Source organism: Geotrypetes seraphini, chromosome 7 (genome assembly GCF_902459505.1).
Source record: "Geotrypetes seraphini chromosome 7, aGeoSer1.1, whole genome shotgun sequence".
In the NCBI taxonomy this organism is placed as follows: Eukaryota; Metazoa; Chordata; class Amphibia; order Gymnophiona; family Dermophiidae; genus Geotrypetes; species Geotrypetes seraphini.
The window spans coordinates 169536047-169549998 of NC_047090.1; the positions used below are offsets into that span (position 1 = coordinate 169536047).

The 13952-nt window shown below is 42.0% G+C and overlaps 1 protein-coding gene across 5 annotated transcripts in view; it reads right to left on the reverse strand.

The window, feature by feature from the left end:
• PAPOLA (poly(A) polymerase alpha) overlaps positions 1-13952 on the reverse strand; it is a 365046-nt gene that overhangs the window by 258927 nt on the left and 92167 nt on the right. For all 5 annotated transcript variants that reach the window (XM_033951973.1, XM_033951971.1, XM_033951970.1 and 2 more), the window contains one exon: positions 8163-8216. In XM_033951973.1, the coding sequence (XP_033807864.1) occupies positions 8163-8216 (54 nt within the window). The remainder of the gene's footprint in view (positions 1-8162; positions 8217-13952) is intronic.

The following is a 13952-nucleotide window of genomic DNA, read 5'->3' on the forward strand; positions in this document are numbered from 1 at the left end:
TCTTTAGAAAAAGTTGAAAGGATGTTTTTGTCAAGCATAGCAATATAAGAGAACAAAATATTGAGTCTCTCCTTGATAAAATCCACATTTTGGCTTTTGTGTTAAGTCTGGTTGATCAGTTTTTGATTTTTTGTTTTATTAATCATGACTGTTATATTTTAAGCAGGGCTATGGAGTCAGAACACCAAACCTTCAACTCTGCCTCCTAACTAATAACAGATAGTATGCTTAAAATTTTGTGTTTTGGATCTAAAGTACTGGTAAATATAACTAAAGTACTGGTTAACAACTATAAGCACAAAATAATAAATTTATCAAATTATAAATGTATAAAAGTTCTGCTGGAGTTGGTACATTATGAACCACAGCCCCAATTTTAAGGTTACTAACCTTTATGAGTTTAGGTTATATTAAAACATGTTTTGAATGACTAGTTGTCCAAACTAAGTGGTGTGTGTAAAAAATCAAAGTTTAGCAGAAACTGATGAATTTTATTTGGATAAAGTACAAAGGTGAGGCGGACTCAACTGTGGGAGAAGTCAATCAAGGAAGAAAATATGAGATTCACCATCTTGAGCCCAAAGAGACTTTTTGTTAAGGTATTTGCATCTTTAGTTAAAAAAAATATTTTCAAACTCATGTGTGGCAAAGTTTGTTCTTACCTAATTTCCTTTCCTCAATTTTTAATAGACTAGTCCAGACTAGTGGGTTTGTGTCATACTACTAGCAAATAGAAGCAAAAAATCTGAACTTCCTAGTTTTATCACCAATGTAGGAACTTAACATTGGAGAATGAAATGGGGACAAATTTTTCCCTGTCTCCGCCCCATTCCTGTAAGCTCTGACTTAACTGCACAAGATTTGAACACACATGATTTTAAAGTGTTTGAGGCTTGTGCAGGTAAGGACAGAGTTTGCAGAAATGGGGCAGGGACAGGAAGAGAACTCACAGGAACTGGAAAATAAGTTTCCACGGGGATGGGGAAAAATTTGCCCCAGTGTCATTCTCTACTTGTTTATTTAATTCATTTTCTATCCCGTTGTCCCCAAAGAACTCAGAATGGGTTACAGGTTAAACACACAGTATACAGTTAACAGGATTTGCCATAATTTCTGAACAAGTTTACGTTACAAGTTATTATCCTAATTTCACATACTAGGGGGTCTAATACTAATATACATAATATACAGCTTGCCAGTTATAATTTACCATAGTTATCCTTATAATGCAAGATTTCAAGTTTTAACCTAATTTGACACAGTTTACAGGTTAGATTTGCCATAGTTACAGTGCAAGATTTTACAATACAAGCTTTCCTTATGTGACACATACTGGGATCTGGTACCAATATACATTTCTTTGTGATCCATTGGTCAAGGGCAGAGAGATTAGGTGAAGAAGTATGCTTTTATTGCTTTCTTAAAGTTGAGGAGTCCTTCAAGGGATCTGATCTGTGGGGGTAGTCAATTCTAGTGGCTCGTATAAAGTGGGAGTAGGAACGTCGTTTGGAAGTTTGAAGTTGAAGGGCATGACCAGCGGGTGGTTTGAGGCATGTTTCATCCTGGAAGTAGAGGGACCAGTTCGGAATGTAGAGAGGAAGCTTAGGCATCACAATGTCTGGCACCATGTCATGCAAGGATTTGAACGCTAGCATCAGGTCCTTAAAGACACAGCGTTTGGCTATGGACAACCAGTGAGCTAACGCTAGAGCCTGGGAAACAGACTCAAGTTTATTTAAATTTTGTTATCCAGCCTTTTCAAAGCAGCTAACATTCATAATACATTTGAGTAGGGTAAAGACAATTAAGACAAAATAACATCAAATATTTACTATATTGGTACTTATATCATTGTATGATTGCCTCTGGACCTGCATATTATGTTGTCAAAAATTAATAAAAATTTTTTATGAACTTAAAAAAAAAACCAACATCAAAGTTCTAAAAAACAAGAGCAACAACAAAAAAACAACTAAACTTTAAAACAGACGAATATTCTGGCACAAAAAGGAAGGGGAAGAACTACAATATTATTGAAAGGAAAGAACAAAAATGGAAAAAAACAAAAGATAGGGTGGACACTGCAGTTTTTTCTTGAACATAAAGACTGGTCAGAAGAAAATTCTACTATTTGGTTAAAAGAGAACATCCTTAAAAGGACGGTTTCACAGCAAAAGCATCTTCAAAAAGCATAGTTTTTAGGCTGGATTTAAATTTGTCTAATGAATTAATTTCTCGAATATAAGCTGACTCTAATTTCAGTTACTTCGTGGCATCTGAAATAAAGTGGTGGATGGACACAGACTTAAAAAGCCGGCAGATGGAGGGATCCTCGCCCATATTAGGACTCCAAGGCATCCTGCTGAACTGGTCCACGAGGGTTATCAGCATCATCCAGATGGAAGCAGCATCTAGTGACAAAAGAGGCATAGTGTCCGAGTGCCAACTAAGGTAGTCAGGATCCGTGCGAGCCAGGATAGAGGGGCCCTGAACAGGGACATCCGGTAAGGAAATGACTGGATTGGAAACAGGTGACATACTTGCCAGCTGCATCAGGTCCGTAGTATAAGCTTCTCCATTTGAGCTGGATAAACTTTGTAGTAAAGGCACACCCCCACCCCCTGGGCAGAGACCATATCCCGCCAGACCCCTGGCGATACCCATAAAGGGTTCCCGGACTTGGTTCGCTGCTGTTTTGCTCCACCGCCAGACGACAACTGGCAGGAATGTTTGCCCATATCCCGGACCCACGTCGGCTCATCAGCCCTAGAAGGAAGCGGTGAGCCCCTGGAGGAGGCAAGGTCCAAAGCTCCCACTCCCTCCCCATGCACACTATGGCATGCGGTATAAGGAAGCTCGTCAGCCAGGAAACCAAAATAATCCATATATGCATTTGACAGATATGGGGCCAAGGAGTCCATCCCTATCAATTTTATGCAAAATTGAGGGGTTTTAAGGCAGAAAATAAACTTTGAAAAAAGATCGATAAAATCTAAGAAGGCCACCGCCAGCAAACTTGCACCAAAAACGGCCTTTAAAAAAAAAAACACCAAAAAAACCCCACACATAGAAAACTTAAAACCCCCTGATTTTGTGCCACCCCTGAATCTCCCATAGGATATAATGGAGGTGTGCTCAATGTCTCTTAAGTGCCATGCCTGTCAGTGCCTCAGAATTGCTCCAGACGGTCCGATCCACTAGATCTTCAGGCTGCCAGTAAGATGGACCTTGACCAAAACCTCTGGCCCCTTGGAACCTTTTTCACGTGACCATAGGTGGGAAAACTCAGCTTGTGCCCTGATACTCAGGACACAATCAGCTTGCACTTAAGTCTCTGACAAGGTCAGAAGGCAAGCAAGCTCCCAGGGGGATGGACCCCCAAGCCCGAAAGTTGACACACGACAGGCTTTCCCCACAGGTCCACACGAAGCTGCAGTCCAGCTCTACGGAAACTGCTTCCTTTCCCAGGCAGAGAACCTCTCCAAAAGAGGTCACATGGCACAGAAGCAACTTAAAAAAATGTACTTAGGTTGAGTGAAATAAGAAAAGCAGGGCAGATCAGATCAGAAAAACTGCACAGTTCACTTGCAGTACTTGAAATTGAAGGGGGCTGTGTGTTTCTCAGTTAAGTGGGAACAGCACATGCAGAAAAGTGTGGATTTCTGCAAGACCTGGTTTGTGGGTCGGGATTGAACACCTATGGTACAGAATCCAGAGGGGATGTAACAGAATTGAAGTTAGTGAATTTGTGAAACAAAAGTCTGAAAATGATGTAGTCATCCTGATGCAGCTGATCGCAAAATGAGTGCTCTCGTCAAGGGTATATAAGTTATACCATTCTACCACTTGTAAGTCCAACAGTATAGTTTGTTTTGATATGTAGCTGCAATAGATTATATGTTTGAAAGAAATCAAGATCCCTGCCTGTGAGGATCACCGAGCATAGATCTAACAAGCCAGGGGCCTCCCCTGGTTCAACACTGCTGAGAGACTGGACACAGTTTTGAGTGCTTTAAAGTATTTGCCATTGATATGTCAATAATAATAATTTATTTATATGTAGCCATACCGGGAAGGTTCTAAGCGGCTATTAACAGGAAAGCAATACATACAATTCTAATAAATACATCAAGATAAAATAAACGTGAATAAAATTGGAAAGATGTGTTAAAAAAGCAAAGAATGTTAAGATACCAGCCTGTCGAATAGTTGTGTCTTTAGCAATTTTCTAAAATCTAAATAAGAAGAAGTTTCTAACATCATTTTGCCGAGCCATGTATTCAATTTGACGGCCTGAAATGAAAATGTTCTCTCGAGGAAACTCTTGTAGAGACAAGATTTTATGGAAGGGTATATAAACGGATGTACTCTCCGTGTATTCTTGTTGAAGTGACTCAAAGAAATAGGGTGCCGAGGGGGGGGGGATCTGGATAAATATTTGGTCCAGTGCAAACAGCACTGGATCCGCATGCACTCATTTGAATCAATGAGTTTAAATCACACTATAGAATGGAGAACTTTTTCTAGGCTTTTTTCTAAGTTGTTTCTTAGCTCTCTCAGTTTTCCTCTAGGTTGAACTATGGATGTATTCTGGTGCTGTCTCATGAGGGTGTGAATGAAATGAAGGGATGTGTTGGTTATGTGTGGTGAAGGTTGGATGTTTTTATAAGTGTAATGCTGCGGTTTGGATGTGGTTTATTGGTTTTGATGTCACTATGAACACAGAGGATCTAAAATCAGAAAATAATAGTAAATATTGAACAACTAAGGCCAGTACTAGGTAGACTTGCACAGTCTGTGTCTGTATATGGCCATTTAGTTGAGGATGGGCTGGGGAAGGCTTCAATGGCTGGGATGGTGTAGATGGGCTGGAGTGAGTTTTGACAGAGACTTCAGCAGTTGGAACCTAAGCACAGTACCGGGCAGAGCTTTGGATTCTTGCCCAGAAATAGCTAAGAAGAAGAAAAATTATTTTTTTTTAATTGAATCAGGTTGGGCAGACTGGATGGACCATTCGGGTTGTTATCTGCCGTCATCTACTATGTTACTATGCTATGAATGATTGTTTTGAGAGATTGTATTTGGGTTTTAGAGTAAGGTTTGGATGTGGTTAGCCTTTGAACCTGACAGATTAAATATGGCAGCTTGTTAAGTACTTTAAAAATGTGCTTTGGAGTGATTGGTTGACATCTGATCACATCGATTTGAAAGTGAGGTTATTTTTTGCTGTGGTGTCTTTGTTGGTCTTGATACCATTACAAGTGAAGGGTGTTTTACCACAGCGTTAGTGAGGCTTGGGGAAGTTCCAGTGCCTGCGCTGTTTGTGAGAGAAAGAAACGTGGATACTCCCGTTTTGATAGTTAAGTGTATAGCTTGGATGTTAGCAATACAATGAGTATGTTGGGAGTGCACGCTGCTGCACCCTCCTTGTATTTGATTTTAAAGCAGATAGCATTGTTGATTCATGTTTTATGTTTGATGAGATCAGCCCTACCTGCGTACGTTACGGTTCAGCAGGAACTTGTCTAACTTTGTCTTGAATACCTGGAGGGTGTTTTCCTCTATAACAGCCTCAGGAAGAGCGTTCCAGTTTTCCACCACTCTCTGGGTGAAGAAGAACTTCCTTATGTTTGTACAGAATCTATCCCCTTTTAACTTTAGATAGTGCTCTCTCATTCTCCCTACCTTGGAGAGGGTGAACAACCTGTCTCTATCTACTAAGTCTATTCCCTTCATTATCTTGAATGTTTCGATCATGTCCCCTCTCAGTCTCCTCTTTTCAAGAGAGAAGAGGTCCAGTTTCTCTAATCTCTCGCTGTACGGCAACTCCTAAAACCCCTTAACCATTTTAGTCGCTCTTCTCTGGACCCTTTCGAGTAGTACCGTGTCCTTCTTCACTTAAGGCGACCAGTGCTGGACGCAGTACTCCAGGTTAGGACGCACCATGGCCCGGTACAGCAGCATGATAACCTTCTCCAATCTGTTCATGATCCTCTTCTTTATCATTCCTAGCATTCTGTTCACACTTTAGGCTGCCGCATATTGCATGGACAGCTTCATCAACTTGTCGATCAGAACTCCCAAGTCTCTTTCCTGGGGGGTCTCTCCAAGTAATGCTCCAGACATCCTGTATTAATGTATAAGATTTTTGTTACCAACATGCATCACCTTACACTTATCCACGTTGAACCTCATTTGCCATGTCGTAACCAATTTGTCAAGCGTGTTTATGTCATGTTGCAGATCTTCGCAATCCTCCTGCGTCTTCACTACTCTGAATAACTTAATATTGTTTGCAAATTTAATCACCTCACTCGTCGTACCAATTTCCAGATCATTTATAAATATGTTGAAGAGCACAGGTCCAAGCACCAAACCCTGCTGAACTCCACTGGTGACGCTTTTCCAGTCCGAATATTGACCATTTACGCCCCACTCTCTGTTTCCTATCCACCAGCCAGTTTTTAATCCATGTGAGTATTTCACCCTTGATTCCATGGTTCACAATTTTTTAAAGTAGCTAATCATCCAGAGACAGATGTACTGGTATGCCTGCTCTGCACACTTCGCATCCCTCAGTGGACCCTTGCTTCTCAGTGGTCTCAAGCGATGGATTGTCTCTCACAAGATGTACTGGTATGCGAAGTGTGCTGAAATAACCACCATTACCTTGGTGAAGGTCTGTGGCTAGACCAAAAGGCAAAACTACAAACTGAAGTATTGCTCCAGCATATGAAACTGAAAAAACTTTCTGTGCTCTGGAAAAAAGGAAATGTGCAGTTAGGCCTCTGACAAATCCAGAGAGGCAAAAAATTCCCCCAACACAATCACTAACCTCACCGTCTCCATTCAGAAACATGGCATCTTGAGGGTCGCATTCACTGCTTTGAGATCAAGAATTGGCCTCCAGTCTTTTGAGCCTCTCTTGGGCACTATGACGTATACAGAGTTTCTGCTGGAACCCGAGCATTCCTCTGGTATGGGCTCTATGGTTTCCAGATCCAGCAATCTTTGCACTGGGGCTCTGACTTTGGCCGCTTTCCCCATCTCCCAGCTGGAGAGTCTAGAAAAAGGTCTGGGAGGGACAAAAACTCAAGCTTGTACTCCTCCTGTAGAATGTCCAGCACCCAGTAATCCTTGGTTATCTCCACCCATGCTCCCCAATAGGTTGATAACCTCCCACCAATGTGTGGAAGGTCAGCTGATGGCTTGGAATCATAACTGTTTCTTGGCAGAGTGGGATCCTGAAGTCTGGGGGGCGACAAGGCAGCCCCCCACCCCCATTTTTATCAGGAGCTTTGAAAGCATCTCTGGCCCAAAGGCCTTCCCAAGAACTAACAATATTATCCAGAGGCCTGAAAATTACCACGACCTGACCCTCTAGGGGCTCGAAGTCTACTGTCCGATAAAGACTTCGGCTTGTGATCCTGCACAATGGCCATATGATATTAAGACCATTTCCCAAAGAGTAAATGTCCTTTAAATGGTAATTTATTCAAGGTCACCTTAGAGGAGGAATTTCCCACCCACTATCTGAGCCTCAGCATTCTGCAGGTGGAAAGCAAACATTTTGCTCACGACTGAAAGGTCATACAAAGCCTCAGCTACATAATCCACTCTAGACAGTAAAAACTGGACATCCTTCCCGACAATATTCTGAATCATGGTGCAACTTGGAAGGAAAAAAAAAAAATAATCACCCTTCTTCCCCTGATGAAATTAATTTAACTCTTACAAATAGCTAAAAACTAAGCATCTTAAAGAGGTCTTACATGCAACATAAAAAGTAGAGTGCCTTCAAAAAATGGCGAAGACTAAAAATGTGTGCTAATCAATGGAAAAATGAAGACCAGGTGAGTCATGTGAAAGCTTTGTGATAATTTACAAGTTGTCCCAGCTGTAAAAAACTTTTTCGCCCAAGGCAGACGGTCAAATACTACCCACCAAGGATATGCAATCCTGCTTGACTTCAAAGAATTTTAATATCTAGTTAATATTCAAATCAGAAAACATACACTTTTTATGTTGGTTATTGTGAGATGTTATTTGTCTTGAGGGTATATTATTCAGCACTTCAAACAATTTGTTAAGTCATTCACATTAAATATATTAAATGTTGAACACTGGGAACAAGAAAAGCAACATCTATCCATGTACCTTACCTCTATTCCATCAAAGCACAGTTTGATAACTGGGACAAATGCCTCTTCTACTGACTGGAAAAAAAAGAAAAACACTAGTGTCTTAAAAACTGTTCAATGTGTTCCAGAAAATAACTTTTTACACCCTTCAGAATTTAAAGTTTGCTAATAATTTCCAGCAATTTTAAACCATCTTCTATTTTACTAAATCTCTGAAAATTAAGAATATCAAAGCTAAAAGTTGTACTGTAAACTTACAACTTTTCTTCATTTCTAAAGGATCTTTCTAAATGTAATATTTATCCATCTACACCACTTTACACACTAGAAAATTAATTTATTACATATAAGGACTAGGCTTGTAAAAGTAAATTTTCTAATTAAAGTATAAACTCGAATAAAAGCCATTCCATTCCATTCCAATCTACCCCCTCCCCCCCATAAAAAGCAGGAGGGGAGAATAGTTGACTCAAACAGAGGATAGAAGTTTGGAAGATTGTTTGGTAAACTCTTTTGGTTTCATTAGCATACGACAGCAAAGATTGCATTCATAGTCTGGGTGGAAAAGAGAAAATATCATTCCAGTCTTATATCCCACCAAAGCCACAATCAATTTAAGGTGGATTACAGAAAGCACAGTTACTTACCATAACGGGTGTTATCCAGGGACAGCAGGCAGATATTTTAACACATGAGTGGCATCACCGACGGAGCCCCGGTATGGACCACTTAAAAAATGCATCACCACTAAGTCTTTAGAAAGTTCGCGATAGCCCACACCGTGCATGCAACTGCCTTCCCGCCCAACCAAGGCGCACGGTCCCTCAGTTAAGATAAGCCAGCTAATAAGCCAACAAGGGGAGGTGGGTGGGTTGTGAGAATATCTGCCTAATGACCCTGGATAACACCTTTTACGGTAAGTAACTGTGCCTTATCCCAGGACAAGCAGGCAGCATATTCTCACTGATGAGTGACCTCCAAGCTCACAAGAATGGTGGGAGTGTTGGCCTTTAGGAGAATAAATTTTGTAATACAGATTCGAAGTGCCCATCCTGTCTGGAGAAAGACTTCAGACAGTAATGTGAAGTGAATGTATGAACTGAGGACCAAGTAACAGCTTTATAAATTGCCTCAATAGGAGTAGATCTGAGGAAAGCAACAGATAGCTTGGACTTTGTGAGCTGTGACATGACTCCCCAGTTGTAGTCCTGTCTGAGCATAGCAGAACAATATACAGGCAGCTACCCAGTTAGAAATCGTTCTCTTGGAAACAGGATGCCCCAACTTGTTAGGATCAAAGGAGACAAAGAGTTGAGAAGTACGGTGTGGCTTTGTCCTGTCAATGTAATAGGCCAAAGCACATTTACAGTCCAGAGTGTGCAACGCTGTTTCTCCTGCGTGAGAATAAGGCTTAGGGGAAAAAAAACCTGAAATTACAATCGACTGATTGAGATGAAACTCCGTCACAACTTTCAGAAGAAACTTTGGATGGGTGCGCAGAACCACTTTATCATGGTGAAAAACTGTGAAGGGTGGGTCTGCTACCAACACTTGCAATTCACTGACTCTTTTCGCAGAAGTGAGTGAAATAAGATATACAACTTTCCAGGTGAGAAACTTGAGATGAGACCATGGCCATTGGTTCAAATGGAGGCTTCATTAATCTGGAAAGAACCACATTAAGGTCCCAAACAACTGGAGGAGGCTTGAGAGGTGGTTTCACATTGAAAAGTCCTTTCATGATCCTGGAGATCAAAGGATAAACTTTAAGAGGCTGTCCCTCAAATGGCAGATGAAAAGATGCAATAGCACTGAGATGGACTCTAAAAAATGTAGATCTGAGTCCAGAGTCAGACAGATGAAGGTAAATCCAGGAGATCTACTGACAAGGAAGTTGGATTGTAATGATGAAGACGACACCAGGAAGAAAACCTACTCTACTTTTATTGATAACGTTGAGTGGCTGGCTTCTTGGATGCATCAATAATATTACAGACCAGCTGAGAGAGATATAGATCAGATGGATTCAGCCAGAGAGAAACCAAGCTGTCAGGCATAACGATTGCAGGTTGGGATGTAGAAGGGATCCTTGATGCTGAGTAAGCAGAGTAGGAAAAAAATTTGAAGAGATATTAGCTCCCTGGAGCGGAGCTGAAGTAGAAGGGAGAACCAATGCTGTCTGGGCCACTGAGGAGCTATAAGAACCATGGTGGCTGACTTTTGTTTGAGTTTGAAGAGAGAGTCTTTAATATGAGAGGAGTGGGTGGAAATGCATAAAGAAACATGTTCATCCAATCCAGAAGAAAGTCATCTGCATCCAGACAGTGATGTGAATATAGTCTGGAGCAAAACTAGAGCAACTTGTGATTGTGGGGAGCCGCAAATAAGTAAACTTGTGGAGTGCCCCATTGGAAAAAGATGGGACAGAGAGCTGCAGAAATTAGAGTCCATTCGTGAGGTTGAAAAATTCTGATGAGGTTGTCTGCTAGGGAATTCTCCCTTTGAATGTAGACAACCTTTAAGAAAATGTTGCAAGCTGTCACCCAAAGCCAGATTTTCTGGGTTTCCTGACATAACAGGAGAGAGCACGTACCTTGTTGCCTGTTGATGTAATACATTGCTATTTGATTGTCCGTGCGAAGGAGGACATAAGGGCTCAGAAGATATTGGAAAGCTTTGATACTATTGAAGCACTAACCGTATCTCTTTCTTTTCCTGTTTTCCCATTCCTCTCTCTACATACCAATGTACTTCATTTCCTCTAGTTTTTACCTATCCCCTCTCGGTATTCTCTTGTAATTGAAATTGGTTACTAATGTATTTGACAATATTTCTCTGTATCATTGCTGTATATGTACAGTCTCTTCCCCTGTAAACCGCTCTGAACTGTTTGTGCTATTGCGGTATACAAAAATAAAGTCATTATTATTATAATACATTGCTCTGAGTTCAAGTAAACTGATGTGAAAGTTGCGCTCCTTGGCGGACCAATGACCTTGAGTTTGAAGGCCGTCCAAGTGTGCCCCCCAGGCATAAGGGGATGCGTCCATCGTTATCACATTGTGATAAGGGGGGCAAGTGAAAAAGGAGACCTCTGGATAGATTGGAGGAGGTCATCCACCAATGAAGCGACTACTGAAGAGATGTCACAGAAATATGTTGTGAGAGACAATCCATCGCTTGAGACCACTGAGAAGCAAGGGTCCACTGAGGGATGCGAAGATGCAGCCTCACTAGTGGTGTGACATGTACTGTGGAAGCCATGTGGCGTAAAAGCACCATCATGTGCCTTGCGGAGATAGTTTTGATTTGAAACATCTGTTGACAGAGGCAAAGGAGTGTATTCAGGCAATCTGGAGGAAAAAACGCCCTCATTTGAGCAGTGTCCAGTATAGCCCCAATGAACTGAAGATGTTGAGTAGGATGGAGGATCGATTTGGGGAAGTTTATTTCAAAGCCTAAAGATTAAAGGAAGAATATGGTGTGGGACACCGCTAGAGCCACCTCCTGAGATTAATAAGTTTTGATCAACCAGTCGTCCAGGTAAGGAAATACCTGAAGACCTTGAGATCGGAGAGCTGCAGACACTACAATCAAGCACTTCATGAAAACCCGTGGAGAAGATGCCAGGCCGAAAGGAAGGACCTTGTACTGATAATGGCACTGATTCACTTGAAAATGAAGGTATTTGCAGGAAGCCACGTGAATTGGTATATGAGTATAGGCTTCCTTGAGATCCAGAGAGCATAGTCAGTTGTTCCAATCCAGAAGTGGATAAAGAATGGCGAGGGAGAGCATCCAGAATTTCTCCTTGACTAGAAATTTGTTGAAATCTCCGATATACAGAATGGGTTGCACGATATCCAGAATGGGTTGCAGTCCTCCCGTCTTCTTCGGGATTAAGAAATAACAGGAGTAGAATCTCTGATGTTGCTGGGAGAGAGGCACTTCCTCGATGGCATTCAGAAGGAGGGAATGAACCTCCTGAAGAAGGAGATAGGACTGTGCAGGGTCCAAAACACTCTCTTGGAGGATGATCCGGTGGCAGAGTGTGAAAATGGAGAATGTAACCTCGACGACTGATGGAGAGAACCCAGAGATCTGTGGTGATGAATTCCCAATGACAAATTAAAAGTTGAAGGTGTCCCCCTATCAGTTGAGGCAAAGGCTGAAGAGTGGGAACTGTGGCTATGCTCTTGAGGAACACGTCAAAAAGGCTGCACAGGTTTTTCTTGAGCAGCTGGCTGTTTAGACTGTTGATGTGGTTGCTGCTTTTGCTTCCTAGGTTGTGGAGGAGCAGGAGGAGTAGCCTTAGAAGTGAACCTGCGCTTGTAAGAAGAAGGCTTGAAAGGATGAGAAGCCTGGGGCTTTTTCTTGGGTTTGATCAAAGTGTCCAAACGGGTCTCATGAGCTGAGAGCTTCTGGGTAGTGGTGTCCATGGATGGTCCAAAAAGTTCATCTCCCAGACACGGAGCGTTGGCTAACCGATCCTGGTGGTTGACATTCAGTTCGGAGACACAAAGCCACACCAGCCGCCTCATAGCTACCAACATGGCTGCAGCCCGCGAGGTGAGCTCAAATGTGTCATAAGTAGCTCAAACCATATACTTGCATAGTTGGAAAACTGTAGCAATGAGATTTTGGAAGGACTGAGTCTTGCGTGCTGGAATGTATTTCTGATAAGCTGAAAATTGTTTGATCAGATATTTGAGGTAGAAGGAAAAGTGAAAATTGTAATTTACAGATCGGTTTGCCAACATTGCATTTTGGTACAGCAGTTTACCAAACTTGTCCATCACTCTACCTTCTCTGCCAGAAGGGACTGACGCATACAGACTAGCTCCAGAAGACTTCAAGGTAGATTCCACTAACATCGACTCATGAAGAAGTTGGGGTTTATCAAACCCAGGAATAGGAACCACTCTGTATAAAGACTCAAACTTTTTGGAGCTACTGGAATGGAGAGAAGAGTCTCTAGATTTTTGAAGAAAGTTTCTCTCAGGATGTCATGGAGCGGAAGTTTCAACACATCTTTAGGAGATAGGTCTTAATCTAAAGCCTCCAAGAACTGCTTAGTATGCTTACAGTCTCCTTCCAAAGGGATGGAAAGTTCTTCTGACATCTGACGGAGAAATTTTGAGAATGAAGATCGTTCCGAAATGAAAGCAGCTTGAGGAGAACAATGAGTTAAATCTGAAACAGAAGAATCATCATCAGTAGAGAGAGTGGTTCCTGGTCAGAGTCTCCAAACAAGTCTGAATCCTGGATGGAATGAGGACAGCGCCAGAGACTCGGTGTTGAAGTCTCAAGATGTTTCGTCTTACGAGAGGCCTTCCTTGACCTTGTCGGAGTAACCTCTCTGGACATTTGAGTTGAGTATGACTAGTACTGTGGAGACAGATCTATCGAGTTCCATGTCGATGGTCTCCGCACTGGTGGAGCATCCATTAAGGTGTGGTTAGCGTCGAGAGCTACTCAGACTGGACCCGCAACGGGACAGTCACCGTCGACAGCGGTATAAGCTGCATCAGTATCAACAGTTGGAAATGCTCACCCAGTTCCTCATGAAGCAAATTGTCAATCTTTTGTTTAAGGGAGAGCACCGGTACCGTTGGCCGGTACTACTGGTGCTGAGCTTTGGTCCGGTGAGAATGATGCTGATGTTGAGGCACTCACACAGATCGGGTGCTTACGGGACTTTTTCAAGGTCGGCATGACTTTGCTTGATGCCATTTTGACCTGAGTCCCAGAGGAGTCCCAGAGGAGGTAGGGAAAGGCTTCTTAGCCAGCTTACCTACAGCGACAGTAAGG